This window comes from Brassica oleracea, chromosome C7 (assembly GCF_000695525.1).
Source record: "Brassica oleracea var. oleracea cultivar TO1000 chromosome C7, BOL, whole genome shotgun sequence".
Lineage (NCBI taxonomy): Eukaryota > Viridiplantae > Streptophyta > Magnoliopsida > Brassicales > Brassicaceae > Brassica > Brassica oleracea.
In genome coordinates, this window is record NC_027754.1 from 31,620,135 (window position 1) to 31,644,788 (window position 24,654).

Genomic DNA, 24,654 nt, shown 5'->3' on the forward strand with positions numbered 1-24,654 from the left:
TATCATGTTCGAGGACGAAGCATATTCTGCCCAAGATCTTCATCACCCACGGATTGCATAAAATTGGAGAGGTCCCTTGATGGCCGATGGTAAAGAAGAACCAAATATCATGTTCGAGGACGAAGCATATTCTGCCCAAGATCTTCATCACCCACGGATTGCATAAAATTGGAGAGGTCCAAGGGACCTTCAGTAATGTCCAAATCAGAAGGAGTAATGTGTGTTGTACTCTTTTTTCTTCACCATGATTTTGTCCCAATTGGGTTTTCCTGGTTAGGTTTTAATGAGGCAACATTAAAGCACATTACAAGCTCTAAATGGTTATGGCATCCAAGGGGGAGTGTTATGAACCAGATTGTAGATGGCTCATAACCAAGAGATTATGATTTGTAATCTTTCCATTTATCTATGACGGTGTAATTTCCTATATAAGAAACATTTATGTTATGAATAAAGATAGACTTTTCCATTACTTTTATAACAAATCTATCATTTGATGGGTTTAGATTATTTTCAACCAAGTTACCATTGAAATACACCTAAAGCTTTCTTTAGATTATTTTCTTTAAGTTCAAAGCAAATGTATTAAACAAAATAAACATGTTATTTAACACCAAGTGATCTACACTGAACGCTTAGTAGATTGGTCGTTTTCGCACTTCCGTTAGTGCTTTTTCTTTTTCCTCATTTCCTCGAAGAGAATGAGAAATTATCATTTGGTGATGTGAAGAACAGATAGCGGGTCACTGTGCTGCTTTTCTTTTTGTGTTCAATAATGTTATTTCATCATATAGTTCATATTCTTAAATTTGAGCTGCTTGTTTTTGTGTATAGGTTTGGAATAAGAACTTGTAAATTATCCATTCAAAAAGGTGTTACAAAAATAAGTCTATAAAAAAAAATCAGTTTAAGAAAAGGTTTATAAAAATCTGATAAGTTAAAAAAAAAAAAACTAAATCACGTATAATAAGGGGAACTGAAGATAACGTGACTTCTGCGCATTTTATAGAAAATATGACATGATCTAATGCATGCACTTAGTATTATTTTCCCTTATTTTATTTTAGAAATTTTCGAAACCATTTCAACTCCAGTTTGAGTGGATATTGTGTGAACAACAACATATCATAAACCGAACGAATGAAGAAATGCTTTCAGACAAGTGATCACCAGAAAGTAACTAACAAATGTGAGAAAACTATCGAGGTAATCATGGTTCTAAACATCAGATTTTTTTATAAAAAATACATATGAACTGATAATAAGGCAAAAGTAACTGATTATTATGATATGGAATCGACAAAAACTACTGATTTTTTATAGTGAGCTAACCAGCACACAATTTGGTAAAAGGAATGTTTGATTGAAAGACGTTCGAGACTTGGGTTAAATATTTTGTTTATCTTTTTTTTGTTGAAAATAAGAGATTCAAAATTCTTAAGATTTTAAAACACACTATAAGATAACTGAAAAAAAATAAAAATGTGGGTTTCAACCTTAGTTCTTAAGGCCATCAGCATCGCTGTATCTTCTCACGTATCTTGTTAATATTGGGTTCAAAATTAAATCAAATAAACCCAATTAAAAGAGGGACGTTAACAAAATTAGAAGTTTTGTTAACAAAATTAACGCGTCCTTGGGCATACGTGGCGAGAGGGGATAGGAAGACCGGAGAGGGTAGAGGAAAGTTCCAGATCGGTCTCGACTTCATTCTTCTCGTCTCCCCTTTCTCTCTCGTTATCGACGGCGACTAGGTGAGCAGCGGTGTGTCTCTGCTCTCACATCAAAAACTTCACCTCCGCTCTCAATCGAAAGCTTCTCCTCCAATTCAAAGTGTTCTCCTCCGATTGGAAGCCTTCTCCTCCGATTCAACGCCTTCTCCTCTGATTGAAAGACTTCTCGTCGGATTCAAAGGCTTCTCATCCGATTCAACGGCTTCTCCTCCGACACAAAGCTTCTCCTCCGATTCATAGGTTCTCCTCTGATTCATAGCTTCTCCTCCGATTCACATCAAAACCAGGTACGTCTTCTTTATTTGTTCTCCTTTCGCGGTGTAATTGTATGATTGGTGCTTCCTTGTCATTTGAATTCGGTGTAATGAGGTGACTGTAATGTGAATTCGTTTAGTAAATGTATTTCAAAGTTTAGGGATTACAGACGAGACCTTGAGTTGGTTTATGTGTTGAGTTGGTAATTTGAATTCGGTTATGTGTTCATCATAAGTCATTTGTATAGTTGTTTTGTCGTATTTCGGATTGTCTTAAGCTGTAGTCGAACATTATAATAGAAATATGTATCTTCATGGTGAAATGAAATTTTATGAGGATTTTATGAGGAATTCAGTTTACTTTAGATCATTGGTAGGTAAGGTTGTAATGATGATTTCACCAACAGGTTGGTCTCGTATGTGAGATGGTCCACTTTGGAGAGTCACAACAGGCTGATATCCCTCCTTTTAGTTCACAAGAAACCGCGACACCATTGACCTCTAAGGACAGAAAGAAGTGGACACCAGCTGATGACGAGGTTATCATCAGCGCTTGGATAAACACGTCTAAGGATTCGGTGGTAGGAAATTCACAGAAGTTAGGGACCTTCTGGTCCCGAGTAGGTGAATATTATGCTGCATCTCCACATGCAAAACAGAGTGGTGACCGAAGAGAGCATCTGAATATAAAACAGAGGTGGCACAAGATAAACGATTTCACCAACAAGTTCTGTGCTGCATATGCAGCAGCAGAGAGACAGATCAGCTCTGGTCAGAGTGATCACGATGTTCTCAAGATGGCGCACGAGATCTACTTCGCTGATCACAAGAAGAAATTTACTCTTGAGCATGCGTGGTGTATTCTGCGGTTTGAACAGAAGTGGCTAAGTCTGAACACTCCTAAACCGACTGGTTCTTCAAAGCGAAAAGAATGTGACACCCCGAGCCAAAGTACAAACACCACTGCTGCTGATGATGAGGTCCGGCCTGAAGGTGTAAAGGCGGCTAAGGCTAAAAGGAACACTGCAAAAGGAAAGTCAGTGGCTGATTATGCGACCATCATGGAGATGAAGAGGGAAGATTGGGAGATGAAGAAGGATGATTTGGACAGGAAGGAGAGACTGTCTAAGCTAGCTATTCTAGACACTCTTTTAGCCAAAAAAGAACCACTGAAAGAGGCTGAAGAAGTTGTAAAGAATAACTTACTAAAGTTGTTGTACTGAGATTAAATCGCCTCTTGTTTTAAAAAATGTCTCTTGTTATAATGAATTAATCTATGTCTTTTGCTTCGTTGCTACAATGTTTGAATCAATATATTTGTTTTGCTTCATTGTTTGAATTAATCTTTGTCATTTGCTTCTCTTGTTTTAAAAATCATAACTGCTATTGATGATTAATACTTCGTATTGTTTTTTGCAGGTATTAAAACTTGACATGTTTGTAATATTTGTTATGTTCAGACTTTGTTGATTTCCCATGAATGCTATATGTTCAGACTCACTTTCCCGTGACCACAAAAGATACAAAACAACAGACTCATACTCACTTTCCCGTGACCACAAAGATACAAAACATTAGTCACTATTGTTTCACAAGATGTATATGTCAACAATAAACACAACACGAGATGATATATCATTCTCTATAAATATGAGAATGGTTCGAACATTATACATATTAATCAAAAATCTCTTATACTCAACAATCTCTTCTACTCAATCTCAATACCAGTTTTTTTGTGAATAAAAATATGGCATCTTTATCTCATTACCATTACCATCAAAAAGATGATGATGATGATGATGAATATTCACATCTCTTTCAAGAATTTGATGACTTCCCTGCTAATATTCCGGAACCGAAAGAGCGAAAAAAACGTATATTTATCGAGAGAAACCGGGAAGAAGGCGACCGGCAGCTATGGAATGATTATTTCTCGGAAACTCCTACATACCCTCCCAATATATTCCGACGGCGCTTTCGAATGAGTAAACCCTTATTCTTGCGTATTGTCGACCGTCTCTCTACGGAAGTTGAGTATTTTGCTCCAACAGAAGATGCAGTCGGAAGGCAAAGTCTATCACCACTCCAAAAATGCACGGCTGCAATTCGTCTATTGGCTTATGGTGGTGGGGCCGATACAGTCGACGAATATGTCCGACTTGGTGAAACAACAGCTCGGAATTGCTTGCATCGATTTTCCGCCGCAATTATCAACTTGTTTGGCCATGAATATCTAAGACGTCCAACATCGGAGGATCTTGAAAGACTACTACATAAGGGAGAAGAACGTGGATTTCCCGGGATGATTGGAAGCATCGACTGTATGCACTGGGAGTGGAAGAATTGCCCTACCGCTTGGCAAGGTATGTACTCACGAGGAACCGATAAACCAACGATTGTCCTCGAGGCCGTAGCTTCTTATGACCTCTGGATATGGCATGCATTTTTCGGAGCTCCAGGTACGATGAACGATCTTAATATTCTAGATCGATCACCTGTTTTTGATGACATTATTAACGGAGTTGCTCCGGAAGTCAACTTCCATGTGAACGGAAGGGAGTACGATTTGGCCTACTATCTCACTGATGGTATTTATCCGGAATGGACGACTTTTATAAAATCTATCCGACTACCACAGGGTCCAAAGCATTCACTATTTGCTGAAACCCAAGAAGCTGTCCGAAAAGACGTTGAGCGTGCCTTTGGAGTCCTCCAAGCTAGATTCGCCGTTATTAAAAATCCAGCAAGAATATGGAAAAAATCCATGATATCTAATGTTATGAGAGCATGTATCATACTCCATAATATGATTGTAGAAGATGAACGACGTACAGACGATCAAGATGAGACGTTTCAAGATGCAGATATTTCTTTTCTCGTTAAGGAACCTACTGAGCTTTTCAGTTCACTTGATCGTCGAGCAAGAGTTCGGGGTAGACCAGTCCATCAACAATTGAAACATGATTTGATCGAACATATATGGGATAAGTTTGGGTAAAATCTCATTTTTAAGTTTCTATCTATTAAATAAAAATTATGCTTTTATTTTATGTTTTTGTAATTTTTTTTAACTTTTGTAATTTATTTTTTACTTTTCTAATTTTTTCAAACTTTTGTAATGTTCTTATGTTTAATGTTATAAGTTTTAGTATAAAATCCTATTAATCCATTCTCAATAAAAAAAAAAAAAATTTGGGGTAAGAACCTCTACAAACTTCTACCAATAATCCCTACTTTTAAGCATGTATCTTGCCAAAACTTCTTAATCTAATTATATTATTAAATATATCCTAAGATATGCAAGCATGTATCTTGCAATGCTGATGGCCTAAGAGACCCGAGTTCGAAATCTCACACTTAGATTATCCATCCATGTGGTCAGGCGACATGTGTAACTAATTCCTCTTACCAGCAATCACATCTTTTTGGCACACAGTCCCTAGAAATTTAATCGGTTGGATCTCGGCGTGAATAGACAAAAAATGTTGTTCTTGGTAGATATCCATATTGTACTCAGATAGAATAATGTTGAGATAGTGAAATGGTTATTAGATTATTTTAAGTAACAAATTTGCGTCGAGTTATTCTAGCTATTTCTAAAATAAAATAGATTATAGTAGATACATTTTCCTTCTTTAAAAATGATTTAAATAAGTAATACATATGTTATTTCTATGAAAAATATACTAGGTTATTTTAGGTAATTAAAATACATAAGCTATCAATATGAAACGAGTAAGCAGTAAATAAATTAACATATATGTTTTAAGCAGTAAATAAATTAACATATATGTTTTTATTAACACGTATATAAATTAACATATATGTTTTATTACTAACATATATGTTTGATACTCCCTCCGTTTTTTTAATATAAGTCGTTTTAGAGAAATTTTTATGTTTCAAATTATATGACGTTTTCGGTTTTCTATGTAAAATTTATTAACATTTAATGTTATATGACAAATGACAATATACACGGTTGATTTGTGGTTAGGTAAATAATTAATGATGTTTTTGTTTAGAAAATATAAAAAATTAGTGATTTTCTTAATTTATGTGTATAATTTTAAAAGGAATTATATTAAAAAACGGAGGGAGTATATTACTTTAAGTATATGTGCACTTCCGATGTGAAATTTGCTACTATAACCATCTATTTTATTAATATAGACATATTGCTCCCTATATTTGTAACAGAAGAAACGGAGTCATGAGTCCTTCGAAGAAATCAACAGTGGCCATACATGGACATATTTAACTATCAAAATAAATGAATATTTAATGATATACTAAGAATCGATGACAACTAAAAGGCTGTAGTATTTGTTTTATATTTACAACACATTAATTGGAGATGAAAACGTAGGTCCAACGTAGCCAACTAAATATAGCCGTCGATTTAAGTAGGAACAGTTCATAACAAGCAGACACCCGCTGCCATCGTACGGTACTCATTAGCTGGACCATTTTTTATTACAAAACACAACCACGTACGCAGAGCTTTGTCCTTTTAATATATTTTTTTTGTTCCGACTTTTTCTACTCGACATAACATAACGACGAAATAGGCTTTCTGTTTCATTCCTCAATTGCTACTTCTTCTTTTTTTAGTTTAGCTGCACAAGTACTATTTCTGTACACGTGTCATGTAATAAGTGGTTGTTCACCTTCTAGGATCACCATTCTTTATTTACCGATCCCTAAATCAAAACAATAGTTTAAACACTACCAACTAGTTTTCGGGTGTAACGCGACGTACCGTGACAATGTTAATCTACTACAATGCCTCGGTTTACATAATTAAAAAAAACTATTTTATTAGCTTAATATCTTTATGTCATTCCAACTCCTTCAAAGATTTTCTTTCTTTTTGTTCTTAGTAACGTTTTTGTTTTGTTTTAGTAACGTTGAATGATTACTGTTGACTCAAGTATGAGTCCCAAGTTTTGTAATCGTATCGAATCATGGTTTCTAAAAAAATAGGATTAGATAGAATATTTAAAAGTTATCTAAATATATATTACCTAATAAAATTAGAAAATTATCCAAATATATGTACAAAGAGATAGCTTACGAGTTTAGAACATTATTTAAAAAAACTTTAATTTTTAGTTATTTTCTAAAGCAATAAGACAAGTTGTTTTTAATCTTTATTTGCATTTTTATATTCTATAATTATGTTATTATAAATTATAAAAATATTATAAAATATTATAACTGACAATTCTATATTACATTATGAGAATTTATGTTTTACTATATCATTCTAAACCGTTTTATATTGTCTGCACTTGACAGTACTCATTTCACAATGCCGTAAATATTTATAAATTTTTTCTTCATTAATTCATATAATTCATTTTCTGGCACTAATAAATCTGTAATCAAGCAATTGGACTAAAAGAGCTTTACAAATATTTTGGGTATTATATCATTTTGTAAACTAATATTTTGGTTATTATGCGATACAAAGTATTTCCTTTATGGATGTGATTTTCTTATTTTCATTTCTTTTGCAAAACATTTTTGAGGATATGATTATAAAAGAGTTATTATAATGTTTGTTGTTTGTTATATGAAATCATAAGAAATATGTGGAGCAGAGTTGGGAACAAACAAGAAATATATGAAACTAAAGATTGTTGTGACTTAGAACTCACGTCTATATCATTTTCATGGATACTATATGAACCACCACCATATACGTAACAAATTAAAGTAAAGAAGGAAAATCAGCCAACTGGCATTAAAAAAAATTAGCCAACTTTTAATTATGACAAAACTTAGAAATTTGTTTAAATTAAACAAAAAGGAAAATTAAATTAAATGCAAAAACTAAATAAAAGGGAAAAAAGAGAAAGATAACAAAATAAAGATTGGACAAGGGACAAAAATGCAAACCGCCTCGCCCAAATCCTTTGGCAGATAGTTGACTTTTTATTTGTTTTCATTATAAACCCCCAAAGTTTGTTTTTTATAAACTGAATCCCTCAAAATAAAAAGTCAAATCCGCTAGAGATAAATACTCTCTCGTGCAGTTTCACAGATCCTATTTCTCTAAAGCTTTTATTTGTTTCTCCCCTTTTGAACCGCCTGCTTATTTTCCTGGAAAATTTATTTTCCTGGAAAATACATCAAAATCCTATCTTTTTCACTTTCTCCGAGAAAATAAAGTTTTCATCTTTCCAGTTTTAGTTCAAAGTTCAAACACACTGGAACAGAGAGTTAAACAGAGCCAAAGGGTGTTTCGAATGCTATCTGCTGATGATCTCATGTTTATGAAGAGAAGTTTCCATTTTTCCCAGGAAAGTGAAGAGATTTTGAGAGTATTGGTAAGTTCATTTTTCTTCTCCTTTAGAATCTCTTAATCCTACAAATATTTTTTTCTTTTTTTTGCGTCATTTAAAACATAAAAATAAATAAAATGGTATTAACACTTCTAAAAAATGGTGGCATTAAATGTTTGTAATTTAATGCCGAAACCAAATTGCAATAAAGAAGAAAGAGAGATTGGCTCTACTCTTTTGGTTATATCTCTCTGTGTTTCAAATTAATAGCAGAGACAGTGATTTTTCAACAGCTTCAAAGTATGTGGCTTTTCTTATCCAAAGCTTGGATTTTTCTTACAAGTGATCCTAGGTTGTCTTCTTCAACCTAGTAGGGTGTTTGATCCATGGTTTTTTTAATTCTGTTCTGTTTTTATTGTTAAGTTTAGGTTGAAGTTAATGGCTGAAGAAGGTTGATTCTCTCTGTATCTGCTGATCAAGTAAGCTTTTTTTATTTGTTGTAGTTATCTACTTTCAAGATTCTTCTTAAAAAGTCTTAATCTTTGATTCATGCAAGGCTTTTCATTTGGATTCTAGTTATTAGATCTGTATATATTCCACTAGTTCTACATACCCTTTTGTTTTTATTAGGCCTTATATAATTTTTGATACTTTTTTTTCTGGGATTCTGAGTTCTAGATCCTTCTGTCCTGCAAAATTCCAATTGTTTATTGATATTCCTGTGAAAAAAAAATGAGACTGATTGATTTGTTTTGAACAAAAGCTTTGCAAAAATAAAGTTTAAAGCTTTATCCTTTTTGTCTCTTTTCTTCTTTTATATGACTGCAAAAGATTCTTCATTCTTTGTAGTTTGCAACACCTAGCCACACTTATAGAAGCTATATATATAATTGATTGCTATAGATCTTATTACAATTGTCACAAGTTATTCAGAATAAGCTTGTTTTTTGAAACTTTCTTGCTTAGTATTATTGGGGTTACAGCTTTTATCTAAATGTCTTTTTCTCCACATTTGAAAAAAGTTGGGGAAAGTGGTCATGGTAGTGGTTGATTGCATCTTCTTTTTGCTGTTTTTATTATCTGTTTGCTTAGACCTCATGATGAGTTTTCTTTGGACTTGTGGAAAGAATAAATGAAAAAGAATCTTTCACATGTGAGTATCCATAGAATAGTTTCTCCTCAAAGATTAGTTTTGTTTCTGTCACAATCTTCCTGGCCCATTGCTTCCGTTGAACAACTATTGTATCTATAAGTCATATGGAGGTTGCGTCTGTATCCTACTTTGAGAGAAACAGATAGATATATTAAATTAAACTTTAACGGATTCCATTCTCTAGAATGAAGTTTCCTTATACTTGTCTTCTCCTCATTGTTGTTCTCTATTTGCCCTTGGACATGTAGATTAGTGTTTTTTTGACTGGTGCGTGAAGATATAGCTCTGGTGTATTGACTTCTCTGTCTGCAAGATTAACAAACCATGAGAGCAGGTAACAAAAGTCTTTTTTTTAGCTTTCAAATATTTTTTAGTTATTGAATTTTAGACTGCTTTCTTCTTTGTAGCTCTTAAAGATGTTATGATGGTAGTTGCATGTTTTATTAATTTTCAGATAATGATCATGTGGTTGGAAACTCGGTAGAGAGCTGCAAAGATGAGTCTAAGCCTCATCAATGTCCTGAAGAGAAGTGGGAAGATGCAGAGCTAAAGATCCAAGAAAATGGGAAGAACGGTAGCAATGTGCCCGAGTTGTTCTATGATACAAGAACCGGCGACGAATGGGATAAAGAGAATGATGGAAAAGATTCTAATGAGGCTGGAAAGAATAATATAGATGCTAAAAGTGGTTCTCCTGAGACAGTTGATCCGGTGTTTTTTATGGACAAGAACGTTACGGCCTGTGACTTGCCTGAGATTGTGGTTTGTTACAACGAGAACACTTACTACCATGTCGTGAAGGACATATGTGTTGATGAAGGCGTGCCGGTCCAGGAGAAGTTCTTATTCGGTGAGAAAGGCTCAGTGAAATGCAGCTCAGACTCAAACCAGTGTGAGTCAGAGGATTTGATGAAAGCAGATAAAGGGATAGAAACAACTAAGTCCTTAGAAGAAGACGGAAACGGTAAGGTTGATGATGATTCTGAGCTTTGTAATGATCCTAAAACAAACCAAGATGTTGAAGAAGCTTCAAGAGAAGACTTTGCTGATGCTGAAGGTTCTTCTAGCAGTTGCAATCAAGATCATTTGATTGTGACAAGAGAGGCCAAGGACTCTCATGGAATTGAAGTGGCTACATTGGAGACTAATGTTCCAAAGGAATCTAAAACTTTGGGAGACATTCTGTCATGGGAAGCAGATGAACCAAAACCTCTTAACAACATCAGTAGTGATAAATGTGAAGAACAATCTCCACCTCAGCTTCAGGTAATATACAATCAAATGAAGTTCCAAATTTTTCAATCTATAAGTTTGTAACTTGCTGATGTGTGTTACTTGCAGGAGAAGGAAAAACATGAGCCAAAAGAAGCAGAGGAGGAGAAGCTTTCCTCTGTTCCTACAACAATCTCTCAAGAGCCAAACAAAACTTTCAACGACAATCAGCAACCAAACTTGTTAGTGGGAGATACTTTGGAAGACAACAAACTTATCTCTAGCGGATTTGGAGAGACAAGTTTCTCAGCAGCAGAAGCAGTTTCAATCTCAGGTCATATAACGTACACAGGACCTATTGCATTCTCTGGAAGCCTCTCTGTTCGTTCTGATGCAAGCACAACCAGTGGAAGATCATTTGCTTTCCCAGTGTAATAATACATATATGACTCTTCATCAAACTTTGATGCAAATTTCCAAAGAGAAATTTTTGTCTGAATTTGATGGTTTTAATGTGCAGATTACAGTCAGAATGGAATAGTAGTCCTGTAAGAATGGCCAAACCAGAGAAGAGGAGACACAAAGGATGGAGACAGATTCTTCTTTGCTGTAGATCCTCTTGATCAACTAGTTCAAAAGCTTCTCACTTTGAAGCACAGAGGAGGAAGGAGATATGAGATTTTACAGTATTTTTCTTTAAAAGGGATGTTTTATATTTTAAATGCCGAAGTAAATATTTTTTCCCTTTTTTTTTTTTGGGTGGTTTATAGTTATGACATGGTGTGTGTAATTGGCATTTTGGTAGTAGTATTAACAGCTAGGGGCTTTTGAGATTGGTTAAAGATGCAACATGGTCGGTGTTATGTAACCGATGAGTTTATTATTATAACTTCATTTTCATTCTTGTATGTACGTGCTCTTTGGTTTCACCTTGATCCTTGAGTGGTTTATTTAAAGAAAACTAGAAAAGTATTACAACTTGTTGCAGACTTGCAGTGGCCTTTGGTCAAACGTAATCAGCGACTTGGGTCAATTTAATTTCCATGTTTCCGAGATATTTGTCTCGATTCTCGGCGATTTCCAGACCATTGTGTTGATGTGTTGTTGCTATTCTATTTAGTAATGACATACCAACCATTCATGTTTTGAAAATGTAAGTATTTGTATTATTACGTTAATTCATTATTCTACCATTTATTTGACATACTAGTCATCAACCTATATTTGTTGATTAATTCTACCTGTTTTCTTTTTAATCTAAATTATTGTTTATTTAGCCGAATTTGAATTAATGGGTCATTCACCCGTTGGTCAAGTTATTTATAATGTTGTAGTACTTGCACGAGGTCAATGATTGTGATTAGAGATGTCATGATGGAATATAATGCCAATCTAACCTTTAACATTATAAAAATGCAAGCTCAACTTTGTAGGTAGTCATGCTAGCCAGCTCATTGTTAATCACAAAATCAAAAACAAAAACTTAACAGGATTTGCGTGGCCTATTCTATTCTAGCTATGAGTATATGACCTATTTTGCTCCATATAAAAATCGAAACGTATCTGATATTTGATTATTTTGTTCAAAACATAAAAAACCTTGATACGGTACGGACAGAGCCAAATTGATTTACAAGTTTTTGGTCCAAACACATTCATATATTAATTGTAAGTGACTAGTGTTTTGAGTTAGTACTCTTTCAAAACGTGATAAGATCAATGATGCTACCAAAGGTGTTTTGCAACAAACTGGAAAGTGATGTTCTCATCTTAACCTCATTTGGGTAGTTCTTTCAAATAAGTAACTTAGGCGAGTGAATGTCAAGAAAGTGTGACAACGAGCAAAGGGCATTGGCAAATATGATGTGATATTCTCAACAACTTTGTTTATAACCTACTCGCAAAGAGAAGCACGCATACACTAATAATATATATACACAATCACACATTTTAACGTTGATTTAATATTGTTAACTTTCGTGGTTTTTTCAACTGATTGGGATACTAGATTGCAAGAGTCATCTAGCATTTCAATAGGGAATGATCAGTTGATCACCGCGAGCTTCGACATATATAGTTGAACCAATTTTGGAAAACAATACATGAAAATAATGTACATATGAATAATGAAAGGTTCCAAACGATGCTTCACTATAAGCTCTTTCTAAACAAATATACGTATAATATGATAATATATAGTATGAAAAAGGTAAATGGACAATGGTAGATAATTAGATATAGAACTTGGGGGATATGTGCGAGTAAAGAGACAAAAAAAGACAGAAAGGCGAAGACTCGACAAATTGGGTTTGATGAAGTATGATGCCAAACTTGTGCTTGTCTCAATACAGACAACCCCGAGAACGAGCCTCAATGGCGTGAACCCCTTTTTAAACCTTGACATAATAAACTTTTTGATTTTTTTAATAAAATAGTTTCTTCAACTTGTTTTGAAACTCTCACTTTTGTGTTTCGTGCTCTCTCTATCTCAAATACACACATTAATATACTATACTATATAACATAGTGGTATGTAGATAGACATACATATGTGTAAGTTCATTTTCTTTGATATAAAAGAAGAGGAGAAGAACCAAAAACAAAAATAGCACAAACGAAAAACTTCTCATAGCTAAAATCACTTGAAGACAATGAAGCTAATTAGAGTCACCTTCTTGTTTTGTGCATTGGCCTTTTTATTGCTTATAACTCCAACATGTTCTCTACAACTCCATCCTCGCTTCTCATCTCCTAGCCAAGGTAACTAAGTTTTTTTTTTTTTTTTATAAACCACAATGTTTTGAATATTAAGGAATGGCTGGGGCTGATCATGAGGTGTAAGCGATTGTGTTAACTAACTTAAGCTATAATGATTCAACAGGTGTAAGCGAAAGGATTGTTATTGGAATGGCGCCGCTACGGAAACTAATGATCATCTCCAGTGAACATGAAAATGTAAGAGATTAGTGCATCTGTTTATATATGGAAAGTTTCTAATCAAATCTTATACCTGCCATCTCTAATTACCATTTTGCAAAATAATAGGTGATGAAGTCAGGTGCTCAGGAAAGTTCAAGCGAACAACCTCGAGTCACTTCTTCTTCTGGTAAGTCAAACATGTGAATCTTTGACCATGTCAGTATAAAATGTTAAGTTACCAATATTTTTCCTCTCTTCTTCAGATTTTTTTTTTTTTTAGTTTGCAGGAGCATCTAGCTAAAGAATTATAAAAGAAAAAAAACTTAAAATATTATTAGGCAACTCTTTGAAATATTCGAACTAGGAAGTTGGTTTTGAAATCTTGTATATATTTTAATCTCAGGAAAATCTAAGAATGAAGAGAAGAGATTAGGTGAAGAAGAAGAGGAGAAAGCTCTATCGAAATATCTATCGATGGATTATCCAAGGTTTAGAAGAAGACGGCCAGTTCACAACAAGTCTCTACGTCCATGATTTTTTTTTGGGTTCAATACAACTATTAGTTTAAGCAGATTAATCAATTAACTAAGATAAGTTAGGATGGATGGCTAATAAGTGGTTGGTATAAGAAGTTTTGGCGATATTATTGTAATTAACGGAATGTGTTCGTGTTAATTCTTTTAATATTATGGTAATGGCCGACAAGAATTAAGCAAAACCCTAAGTCTCTGGTTTGGGGTTTGAGCTTACCTGCTCTTCGTTTCACGCACTGTAACATGATGGCTGGTTTGGTTGTATTTTTTTATGTTATATTGCAAGAGAAACACGATGTTTGAATTCCATTTTTAACTGAGTTAATTATATGGATTATGGAGGATATGACCAAAGATAAGAGAAGTTCATGAGTTTAGGTAGGAGGATTACTGGGGATGGGTTCGTAGATTGGTCTTCAAAGAAGATGAATGCCAATGGTATCGTACTAGGGGATGTCATGTTAAGGACAATGTTAGTAACCAGCTATTCTCTAACCAAAACATGTTGGGTTCTGAGTATTGTATGAATGTAACTCCTATACAGGTAAATCTATACGTACGTCGAATCTGCATACGAACCCAATCATATAAAATTGCTTTATTTGCTTGTTTTTTTTTAACAGCCGGTTGCTGCAAATCACCACTTTCATGTGGATTTAAGTACGAGAACCAAACATTTGGACGATTTCAAAATTTATAAACAATTTAGAAGACGATTGCAAGATAGTGTTCCAAGAAAAAAAAATTGCAAGACATGGAACAATTCAGCAAACACATTATATGCTTCCATTGCGATTCACATAATTAAAGCCGTGATTATACAAAATTGCAAGACATGGAACAATTCAGCAAACACAGTATACAAATTATGCTTCCAGTCGGTTGCTTTGCTTGGTTAAGGCGCCTTTGAGAAACTCAGAACTAGAATATGTAACATATGTTTAAGCAGACGGAAAGTGTTTAAGCAGAACTAGAATCTGTAACATTGGTTCCTAAGTGTGTGTTTTAGCTTTTTTTTGGGCACTACCATTGAGCTTCATAAACAGAATGAGATCCAAGTTAACACTTGTATCATTTGTTCATTATTCACTTAATGATATTCACATTCTTAGCAGAAAGCAAAAAGGTTATGTATATATTACTTTGTGTTGTTGTATTTTCTTACAAGATATCTAATACCTCATGTACTTAATCAGTTAAGCCAATACTAAACTTGGATCACAAAAATCAAAATTAATTTATAGAGATACCCAATCCGGTTAAGAAAACGCGAACCGAAATCGTGCTGGAGAAACCAATCTTTAAATTATGGTTAAGAGATTTAAACCAGAGTCCTTTTTCTTATAGTTACTATAGATTCCCCGACTTTCACAATTAACATCATCGTCCCTTCGCCGCCAAAGTTTTCTTCAGAGATCTTCGTTTCTCCGGTGAGTCTCTCTTCAATGGTGAAAAGCAACGTTTGTTTGCTTTGTGAAGCTCATTGATTTTCTTAAAAAGCATCTTTGCATACCCCTAGTTTTTAATTGGAATTGCGAACCCTAATTTTTGAGCGGATGAAATGCTTCACAAAGTATAAGGCTTTAGTGTATTCTGAATCAACTTGTTTTTTTGTTTCAGGTAACTTCTGTGGAACACACTCTGCTCTACCATGGTAAGCTATAAAGTAGTCTCATCTTTGTTATGATGATTTGAGTCAATTCACTCTGTTTTTTTTTAGTCAGGAAGAAAGGAAACGGTGTTGGATTTGGCCAAGTTCGTTGACAAGGGTGTTCAAGTTAAGCTCACCGGTGGTAGACAAGGTAGTTAAGACGAGAGTTATTTATATTAGATTCTGCAAAGTTTATTGCATTTGGGATTTGATAGGTTTGGTTATTTTTGTGTGCAGTCACTGGAACTCTCAAGGGCTACGATCAGTTGCTCAACCTTGTTCTTGATGGGGCTCTAGAGTCTGTACGAGGTGTCTCTTCTTTTTCCTCCCATTTTTATGTACCTTTACAACATGAGATGACTAGTTTAGGTCGTGTAGATCCATGTTCAACCACAGTTAAACCCGCCAATAAACAAGAGAGTCTTTGTATCTGATTTGATTCTCTTTACTCTTCCTGCATACAATAATTTCATATAATTTTTTTTGTTTTTTTTAATCTCCTCCTAATCATGTTTGCTGTGGTATAATTGGGACAGAAGTATGTCTTGAAACCAAAAGCTACGTTCTGTTGTTGTTTGGTCTCCATGATTATACTGTTATTGTTATGATGAGTCTCTCCTGTGCCTCATTTGTTTCACTTTACTCTGCTCCTGCACAAAGATGTCTCTATGTTTTAAGTGTATCTTTACCACTGGAAGTGATATAAATCTTGATCGTATATGCTGGAAGTTGCTTAATCATGTTTGCTGTGATATAAAATTTAAGTCTTTTTCATATATGAAACTAGAGCTGTTGTTGATTTGCATGATCCGTAAACAAAATTGTGACTCCTGTCTGATGTTTGACCAGATCATGATGATCCTTTGAAGACCACTGACCAGACAAGACGCCTCGGTTTAATTGTATGACACCCCATTTTCTCTTCTTCCTTTTTTTTACAGTTATAAGTGCAATCCTATAATGTAACTTCTGGTAACATTGTTAGTAGTTAAACGGTAAACCCATTAGATTCTCAACCACTGTGCGTTGTTTGTTCCTGGTTTTAGGTCTGCCGCGGAACTGCAGTGATGCTAGTCTCACCAACTGATGGAACTGAAGAAATCGCTAACCCTTTCAATCAACCAGAAGCTGTCTAAAGAGTTTCTCCCAAAAACATTATGCCCCTCTCTCTCTCTCTCTACTACTTTAACTTGGAATTTAGAGAGTTATGCATCTGAGTATCTACCATAACGTTGGAAACAGATGTTTTATTATTTATATACTTATTTTGGAACATCATAGGCTCTTCTTCGTGTCTTTGTTATAACTTTTCCGACCAAACTTGAATCCAGTTGCTGTAATAAAACCAAGTAACTTTTCCGACCAAACTCAACACATCATATGCCTTCAAATTCAACATTATACTGCGATTAGAGCTTTTTTGAAGTGTCTTTGGACAAGATGAAGTCATTAACGACAAAGCTCAAACTCCTTCGACCTGTCCTGACGTCACTGTGTTCTTACAGCTCCACCGACCAAACCCTTCTTCTCAATGAGTTCACCAGGTTCTGTTACCAAAGAGACCTTCCCAAAGCTCTGAGAGCGATGGATACGTTGCAAAGTCATGGTCTTTGGGCAGACTCTGCAACTTACTCTGAGCTCATCAAATGCTGCATGTCTCATAGAGCTGTTCACGAAGGAAACCTCGTTCGTCGTCACTTATACTTCAATGGGCGCCAGCCAATGCTCTTTCTTGCTAATGTTCTAATCAATATGTATGTAAAGTTCAATCTTTTGACTGATGCTCACAACGTGTTCGACGAAATGCCTCTGAGAAACGTTGTTTCTTGGACTACTATGATCTCTGCTTACTCCAGGAGCAAACAGCAGCAAAAGGCTTTGGAGCTTTTGGTTTCGATGCTGAGAGAAGGTGTGAGACCAAACGTGTATACTTACTCCTCTGTGTTGAGATCCTGCAAGGAGATGTCTGATGTGAGAATGCTTCATTGTGGGATCATCAAGGAAGGCCTTGAGTCTGATGTTTTCGTTAGGAGTGCTTTGATTGATGTCTTTGCTAAGCTCGGTGAGCCTGAGGACGCGCTTTCGGTTTTCGACGAGATGGTTACTGGTGATGCCATTGTTTGGAACTCCATCATTGGTGGGTTTGCTCAGAACAGTAAAAATGACGAAGCTTTGAAGCTTTTCAAGAGGATGAAGATAGCTGGCTTCACCGCTGAGCAGGCTACGTTGACTAGCGTCTTGAGGGCTTGTACTGGTTTGACTCTGTTGGAGCTTGGGATGCAAGCTCATGTTCATATAGTGAAGTACGACCAAGACTTGATACTCAACAACGCGCTTGTTGACATGTATTGCAAGTGTGGGAGCTTGGAGGATGCTCGCCGCGTGTTCAACGGGATGAAGGAGAGGGATGTGATTACATGGAGCACAATGATATCAGGGCTGGCGCAGAATGGTTATAGTCAAGAGGCGCTGAAGGTGTTTGAGTCCATGAAAGCTTCTGGGACCAAGCCGAATTACATTACCATCGTTGGGGTTCTCTTTGCTTGCAGCCACGCGGGACTACTTGAAGATGGTTGGTACTACTTCAGATCGATGAAGAAGCTTTACGGAATCGTTCCAGTGAGGGAACATTACGGTTGCATGATTGATCTGTTGGGAAAAGCTGGGAAGCTAGAAGATGCAGTGAAGTTGTTGAATGAAATGGAGTGTGAGCCGGATGCTGTGACGTGGAGAACACTTCTTGGTGCTTGTAGGGTTCAGGGGAACATGGTGCTAGCCGAATACGCAGCTAAAAAGGTCATAGAACTCGATCCAGACGACGCGGGGACTTACACGGTGTTGTCTAACATATACGCAAACTCTCAGAAGTGGGACAGTGTTGAAGAGATCAGGACACGGATGAGAGACAGAGGAATCAAGAAAGAACCTGGATGTAGCTGGATTGAAGTAAACAAAAAGATTCATGCTTTCATCATCGGAGACGAATCTCACCCTTTGATAGTTGAAGTCAAGGAGAAGCTGAAGCAATTGATTGATAGAATGATTGGCATTGGTTATGTCCCTGAGACAAACTTTGTGTTACAGGATCTTGAAGGAGAACAGATGGAGGATTCTCTTAGACATCACAGTGAGAAACTGGCTTTGGCCTTTGGATTGATGACGTTGCCTTTAGGGAAAGTGATTAGGATTAGAAAGAATCTGAGAATATGTGGGGACTGTCATGTGTTCTTCAAGCTCGCTTCAAAGCTAGAGAACCGCAGTGTGGTTATAAGAGATCCAATACGTTACCATCATTTTGAAGATGGAAAATGCTCATGTGGCGACTACTGGTGACAATCGGATGGCTTTATGTAACAATGTAATAGAGTGTAAGTTGATTAATGAATCATATATTCATATTCATCAATTTGATTACAGATTTTTGGAACTAATACAATTTTTTGGTATTTTTGTATTTGGGAATTATTTCACATGAATATGAGTCGAGTTAATGGGAAGACACTACTACTGCACATGGGTTTTGGATCATGCCATGTCTTTATAATATATGCTTAATCTCTCTTTATTATTTTTTATTTTTCTAAAATACAAAATCATTAAAATAGTCAAAAGTGTTCAAAGCTAAATGTTGCATCATGGAGACAAGATTTTTATGTCCAAAGTTGTCTAATCTCATTGTCTATTATTATTATGATTCACTATTACTTTCATGTGTACTTAAAAGTGCCATTGTACTGGCTTTACTCATATGAGACCTAATGGAACTCATAAATAAGTTGGTAATGATTTTGAACATTTGAAATATGAAAATCCATTGCTAATTGGTTTATAAAAGTATTCTATCCAAAATAATTTTTATATTCGTTAATTCATATTTTAAAATATGATTTATAAAAGTTTTCTCAAAATATTTTGGTGCTGTATTTGTTAAGACTAAAGTCTTTAAATCATATCTCTGTTAGATTTTTTTTTTATATCAAAAATCTCTGTTAGATAATATCAAAAGTTTATGAGAAATTAAGTGTATACAGATGTGATCATTTGTAAAATACGAACTTGCTTGTTAATTACTTTTCAGTTGCCACTAGCTGATTCTTCATTTTTAATTGTTTTAAAGCAACTTTTGATAATTATTCAGCTAAATATGCAAATTCATTGTTAGTTCAATTTGTCAGTAATTTGTTATATTATCTTATTTACCCCCTAAACAATGTTTATCTTAATTAATTAAATTTACTCAAATAAAGTGGAATGTTCTTCATAGTATCAAATTAGTTTGGTGAGTCTTTTAAATGCAAAGATAAAAATCTTAAAATCCTATCTCTTTTGGATTGTTTTAAAAGCTTTGACAATATACAATTTGTAAAATATGAACTTGCTTTTAATTACTTCCACTTGTACCTAATTTTTACTGCACTGTTATTATAGGCTTTGGAACTTATGAGGCCCAGTTTCGTAGGTCCTCCATGTCGCTGTTACACCACGTCGGCATTCTCATCCTTGAACTGACTGAACACATACATACCTTCCCACATCGGACGGTTAAGATTCCATAAGAATCTACAATCGGACGGCTCTCTATGCCTTTTCTAGACTCTTCTAAAAAGATGGAGACGATGATGAATCTTCTGGTTTACTATTTTACCTTCACTTTAATGTTTCTCTATCGTAATTTTTTTTGTTGAACTTATAATTAGTTATTTTTCGTTTTAAAATTTTGTTCTTCTTCTTTTGAAGTATACAGTATATAATTTCATTTGAACTCTTTACTGGTGGATCGCACGTCTTTCAATAGTGATCAATGGAGTACTAAGAAAATTACAGACAAATAATTAATTTATTTTCGCATCGTTTTGTAATCTTGAAGTTTGTGTACTCTTATTCCAAATAAATTTTAATTAATTTCAACACTATAAAATAAAAATTTAAAAATGTTTATTATGATTATCTATCAATCATATCAAGCAATAACTAGCATATAAAAATGAGTTTTACACTTAAGTTCACATTTAAATTTAAATTCCATCATAGGTTTAGCAAAAAAATTGTAGGTACAAAATAATTTGGAGGACTTGCTAAGAAAACAAAATAATAATACTCTAAAAACAAAGAAATAAGTAAAAACTACGGCAACACCAAATTCATAATAAATAAAACAAAAATGTCAGAAAAATTGAACTAAAGTAATAATGAGGATTAAAATAGAATAATGACGTGTGAGTAAGATAGATTTGTGATCAATCCCCTAATAAATAGGTTAGTAAAACATATTACCATGGTTAAGCGATTTAACCAGAGTGGAGATCAGAGTTAAAAAGCGTTCGTCTTCACAGAGTTGAAACCCAAGCAAAAGGAGACAGCCCCAAACACACACAGGGATCAGTGTTTCTCACTTGAGTTTGATTCTTTGCTTCCTTGCCTCCATTGAACCCTCTTCGAAGGATTCTCCTCCTATTCCTCCATGTGTTTCTCAGAGATGACGATGAGGATGATGCCTTCGAACTGACTTATTCTTCATTATTGCCACTGTTTCGTCTCTATTCTTCAGATCTTTGTGAGTTTTCTTCTTGTATACATGTTTGATTACCGTTATATATTCAAAGCTCATTGATTTTGCTTACACATAAAGTTTTTTGCTTTGTTGTGTTATATGATTTGTGTAAACTTTCGTAGATCAAGATCTGATCTCTGAACTGATGTGTTCTTAAAAGTTATTATCTTTGTGGAATCTATTTAAAGCTGTAAGATCGCTTTTGTTGTGTTATATGATTTGTGTAAGCTTTCTTGGATCATGATCTAATCTTTGGAGTGATGTCTAGAGATTTGAGATCGTTTTATACAGATCTGATATAGATTGGTGACATATAAAGGTGTGATCTTTTTTGTAGATATCTTCTCACAGTCGATCAAATAACATATGGCTTACCTGATGTAACGATTTGGATCATCATTCTTTCTCAAAGCTCCAGACTTTTAGTGATAACTAGCTCCTGTTCCATAGAGAAAAGCTTCGGGTCGTCTACCGTTTCATGATCGGTTTAGGTGTTGTTATCTGCTTCTGCTGTGTTCGGTTTGTGTTGGTTTCAGACAAAGGCACTGGTCTTGGAGTTCTCTCTTCGGCTTCTCCTTTTGTTTCATGTCTCGGAACCTAGACAGTCCTGTGCAGACACAAATGGCAGTGGCGGTCTTCAAGACTCCCCTCACTGGGGGTAACAAGATGGAAGGGAATCAGCATAAACATCATCAGCAGCAGCAGAAGCTACAGAGACAGTCCTCTGGGAGAAGAGTTTTCGTCCAAACCGAAACTGGCTGTGTTCTAGGGATGGAGCTGGACCGCAGCGACAACGTCCACACAGTGAAGAGGAGGCTTCAGATTGCTCTCAACTTCCCCACCGAAGAGAGCTCTTTGACCTACGGAGACATGGTCCTCACAAACGATCTCAGCGCCGTGAGGAACGACTCTCCTCTCCTCCTGAAACGCAACTTCATGCACAGAAGCTCCTCCACTCCTTGCCTCTCACCCACCGGGAGAGATCTCCAGCAGAAAGACAGAAGCGGTCCTATAGAGATCCTCGGCCAGTCAGAGTGCTTCTCCGTTGTGAAACAAATGGTGAAAGACATTGTCAAAGCCATGAAGCTCGGCGTTGATCCTCTCCCTGTTCACAGCGGGCTTGGAGGAGCTTACTATTTCCGGAACAAGAAGGGTGATAGCGTAGCCATTGTCAAACCAACTGATGAAGAGCCCTTTGCTCCCAACAACCCAAAAGGGTTCGTTGGGAAAGCTCTCGGACAGCCTGGCTTAAAGTCTTCGGTGCGTGTCGGTGAAACGGGGTTCAGAGAAGTTGCAGCTTACCTTCTTGATTATAACCGCTTTGCTAACGTCCCTCCAACTGCTCTTGTGAAGATAACTCACTCTGTGTTCAATGTCAACGACGGTGTGAAGGGGAACAAGGCTATGAGGGAGAAGAAGCTTGTGAGTAGTAAGATTGCTTCTTTCCAGAAGTTTGTGGCTCATGACTTCGACGCTAGCGATCACGGCACTTCGAGCTTCCCTGTGGCTTCAGTGCACAGGATTGGGATACTGGACGTGAGGATCTTCAACACGGACCGTCACGGTGGGAACCTCTTGGTGAAGAAGGTCGGGACGTTTGGGGAAGTTGAGCTTATCCCGATTGATCATGGTCTCTGCTTGCCGGAGACGCTTGAGGATCCTTATTTCGAGTGGATTCATTGGCCTCAGGCGTCTATACCTTTCTCTGATGAAGAGATTGAGTATATACAGAAGCTTGATCCGGTGAAGGACTGTGAGATGCTTAAGAGAGAGCTTCCGATGATTAGAGAAGCTTGTCTGAGGGTACTTGTTCTCTGCACTGTTTTCCTTAAAGAAGCTGCTTCTTATGGGCTGTGTCTTGCGGAGATTGGTGAGATGATGACGAGAGAGTTTCGAGCGGAAGAAGAGGAGCCGAGTGAGCTCGAGGTTGTGTGTATTGAAGCCAAGAGATCAGTCACTGAACGAGATGTGTTCTCTCCAAGGTCGGATGTGATAGGAGAGGCAGAGTTTCAGTTTGATCTAGACTGTGATGAGTTAGAATCAGTCTACGGCTCCAAGATGCAACTAAACGATGACTACTTCACTAAGAACCCTTTTTCAAACGGACGTTCTTCACTAGGGAAGCTTGAAGAAAGCATCAAGGAGGAAGAAGAGGAAGATGAAGACGAAGTAGAGGACATTACTGAAAACGCTGTCCCGATGATCACATTGAAAGACAGCTTTTTTAGTTCTACAGTTCTTTCAAAGCTTTCTACATCGATGAAGAACACACATCTTAGCGACACGGGAAGGAAAAACAACACAAAGCCTTTAACGAGAGGCAAATCAGAGAACACATCGTCTGGTCACAAAAGCGCAAACGAACAGCTTCAAGCGAGCGCAAGTTTTGTGAAAGTAGCAGACATGAAAGAAGACGAGTGGGTTCTGTTCTTGGAGAGGTTCCAGGAGTTGCTTGGACCGGCTTTTGCGAAACGCAAAACGGCAACGTTGAGCAAGAGGCAGAGACTTGGCACTTCATGCCAGTTTTGAGAAACCATATATAGTAGGAGAGAGGCAGGATCTGCAGTATGAAACTGGAGGAGTCTTCTTGTCGTCGTTCTATGGTAGTAGTAAACATAAAAAAGTTACGTTTGGAAGGTTTGGCTTATGACACAAGCAGCAAGGTGAAAGAGGGGGGGTTTGGTTGTTTTTATGATCTTTTCACCCTTTTTGTAAATATTTGCTTTCTACCTTTCTCTTTGTTTGTTTGTTTTTCTTGCCCCTGTATCGCCTTTCTCTTGTTCTTTTTTCTTTCTATCCTTTGTTATGTACTTGTGGCTTGGCCTTGTCTTATAAATAATATTAGTCTTTGTTGGTTTTGATCGTTACTAAATGATTCTGTTATATGAGAGGCATCAACTACAAGTTTAACTACATGGTAGAAACAAGAAGGTGGAATATAGCAGGACAATAGTTGAACTATGATAGAACGTGAAATGTTAGAAGTCTTTATTGGTTTCAGCGTTCATAATAGCCTAACTAGTTTGAGCTCAATCTATGAGGTTTGACAAGTGATAGAGAGAGAGAGACAAGAGAAAGTGGTAAAGCGTAAGCGTGATGGTCCCAGGGATGCTTCGGTACGTATGAAGACAGCTGCGAAGAAAGCGAAATGGGCAATCATAATCATCGACCCATATTTTCCATTATCCATTTATCCCTTCAGGTTACCAAAGCTTGTATATATGAAGTGGGACCCTGTTTGTGACCCTTTGTCCATCAAACTAACGTTGTGACATTCCACTTTCTTACGTTGTACTTTTCATATGTACTATCAAGAGCCAATATACTATTTACATATTTTTAAAGTTCATATCTA

The 24,654-nt window shown here is 36.0% G+C and overlaps 7 protein-coding genes across 14 annotated transcripts; all 7 read left to right on the forward strand.

Annotated features, from left to right (window-relative positions):
- The first annotated feature begins 2,412 nt into the window (after positions 1-2,412).
- On the forward strand, positions 2,413-3,210 carry LOC106303096 (glutathione S-transferase T3-like). Its single transcript, XM_013739455.1, has one exon. It carries the CDS (start codon positions 2,413-2,415, stop codon positions 3,208-3,210), a length of 798 nt encoding a protein of 265 aa, XP_013594909.1.
- Positions 3,211-3,679: 469 nt separating this feature from the next.
- Positions 3,680-4,988, forward strand: LOC106303097 (putative nuclease HARBI1). The gene has a single exon (XM_013739456.1). It carries the CDS (start codon positions 3,738-3,740, stop codon positions 4,986-4,988), a length of 1,251 nt encoding a protein of 416 aa, XP_013594910.1. The 5' UTR covers positions 3,680-3,737.
- A 2,995-nt stretch (positions 4,989-7,983) lies between these two features.
- On the forward strand, positions 7,984-11,553 carry LOC106307093. Of its 8 annotated transcripts, none has more exons than XM_013743953.1 (6): positions 7,984-8,325; positions 8,704-8,759; positions 9,682-9,767; positions 9,888-10,699; positions 10,775-11,076; positions 11,166-11,553. In XM_013743953.1, exons 3-6 carry the CDS (start codon positions 9,758-9,760, stop codon positions 11,266-11,268), a joined length of 1,227 nt encoding a protein of 408 aa, XP_013599407.1. In that variant the 5' UTR covers positions 7,984-8,325; positions 8,704-8,759; positions 9,682-9,757; the 3' UTR covers positions 11,269-11,553. The 8 variants fall into 8 exon arrangements, with proteins under 8 accessions (XP_013599407.1, XP_013599406.1, XP_013599412.1 ...); XM_013743952.1 differs by having other exon boundaries at positions 8,709-8,759; XM_013743954.1 differs by lacking the exon at positions 7,984-8,325 and adding an exon at positions 8,588-8,632 and having other exon boundaries at positions 8,709-8,759.
- A 1,556-nt stretch (positions 11,554-13,109) lies between these two features.
- On the forward strand, positions 13,110-14,395 carry LOC106305109 (probable root meristem growth factor 8). Its single transcript, XM_013741486.1, has 4 exons — positions 13,110-13,405; positions 13,527-13,600; positions 13,691-13,751; positions 13,968-14,395. The coding sequence occupies exons 1-4, from the start codon at positions 13,297-13,299 to the stop codon at positions 14,096-14,098; spliced, it is 375 nt and encodes a 124-aa protein (XP_013596940.1). The 5' UTR covers positions 13,110-13,296; the 3' UTR covers positions 14,099-14,395.
- Positions 14,396-15,351: 956 nt separating this feature from the next.
- On the forward strand, positions 15,352-17,026 carry LOC106301524 (sm-like protein LSM7). Its single transcript, XM_013737941.1, has 6 exons — positions 15,352-15,527; positions 15,718-15,751; positions 15,818-15,899; positions 15,986-16,057; positions 16,598-16,650; positions 16,795-17,026. Exons 2-6 carry the CDS (start codon positions 15,749-15,751, stop codon positions 16,882-16,884), a joined length of 300 nt encoding a protein of 99 aa, XP_013593395.1. The 5' UTR covers positions 15,352-15,527; positions 15,718-15,748; the 3' UTR covers positions 16,885-17,026.
- A 92-nt stretch (positions 17,027-17,118) lies between these two features.
- Positions 17,119-19,292, forward strand: LOC106301523 (pentatricopeptide repeat-containing protein At2g03880, mitochondrial). The gene has a single exon (XM_013737940.1). The coding sequence runs from the start codon at positions 17,189-17,191 to the stop codon at positions 19,079-19,081; it is 1,893 nt and encodes a 630-aa protein (XP_013593394.1). The 5' UTR covers positions 17,119-17,188; the 3' UTR covers positions 19,082-19,292.
- Positions 19,293-21,059: 1,767 nt separating this feature from the next.
- Positions 21,060-24,162, forward strand: LOC106306021 (phosphatidylinositol 4-kinase gamma 7). Its single transcript, XM_013742472.1, has 2 exons — positions 21,060-21,302; positions 21,637-24,162. The coding sequence occupies exon 2, from the start codon at positions 21,885-21,887 to the stop codon at positions 23,826-23,828; it is 1,944 nt and encodes a 647-aa protein (XP_013597926.1). The 5' UTR covers positions 21,060-21,302; positions 21,637-21,884; the 3' UTR covers positions 23,829-24,162.
- Positions 24,163-24,654: the final 492 nt, after the last annotated feature.

Bases quoted from the DNA above. Each gene is read 5' to 3' on its own strand.
- LOC106306021 (XM_013742472.1), top strand. From the start codon at position 21,885: ATGTCTCGGAACCTAGACAGTCCTGTGCAGACACAAATGGCAGTGGCG.
- LOC106303096 (XM_013739455.1), top strand. From the start codon at position 2,413: ATGGTCCACTTTGGAGAGTCACAACAGGCTGATATCCCTCCTTTTAGT.
- LOC106303097 (XM_013739456.1), top strand. From the start codon at position 3,738: ATGGCATCTTTATCTCATTACCATTACCATCAAAAAGATGATGATGAT.
- LOC106301523 (XM_013737940.1), top strand. From the start codon at position 17,189: ATGAAGTCATTAACGACAAAGCTCAAACTCCTTCGACCTGTCCTGACG.
- LOC106307093 (XM_013743953.1), top strand. The intron at 10,700-10,774 runs GTAATATACAAT...TGTTACTTGCAG, and splicing joins AATCTCCACCTCAGCTTCAG to GAGAAGGAAAAACATGAGCC. The intron at 11,077-11,165 runs GTAATAATACAT...TTTAATGTGCAG, and splicing joins AGATCATTTGCTTTCCCAGT to ATTACAGTCAGAATGGAATA.
- LOC106305109 (XM_013741486.1), top strand. From the start codon at position 13,297: ATGAAGCTAATTAGAGTCACCTTCTTGTTTTGTGCATTGGCCTTTTTA. The intron at 13,601-13,690 runs GTAAGAGATTAG...GCAAAATAATAG, and splicing joins TCTCCAGTGAACATGAAAAT to GTGATGAAGTCAGGTGCTCA. The intron at 13,752-13,967 runs GTAAGTCAAACA...TTTTAATCTCAG, and splicing joins TCGAGTCACTTCTTCTTCTG to GAAAATCTAAGAATGAAGAG.
- LOC106301524 (XM_013737941.1), top strand. The intron at 15,900-15,985 runs GTAGTTAAGACG...TTTTGTGTGCAG, and splicing joins GCTCACCGGTGGTAGACAAG to TCACTGGAACTCTCAAGGGC. The intron at 16,651-16,794 runs GTATGACACCCC...TCCTGGTTTTAG, and splicing joins CAAGACGCCTCGGTTTAATT to GTCTGCCGCGGAACTGCAGT.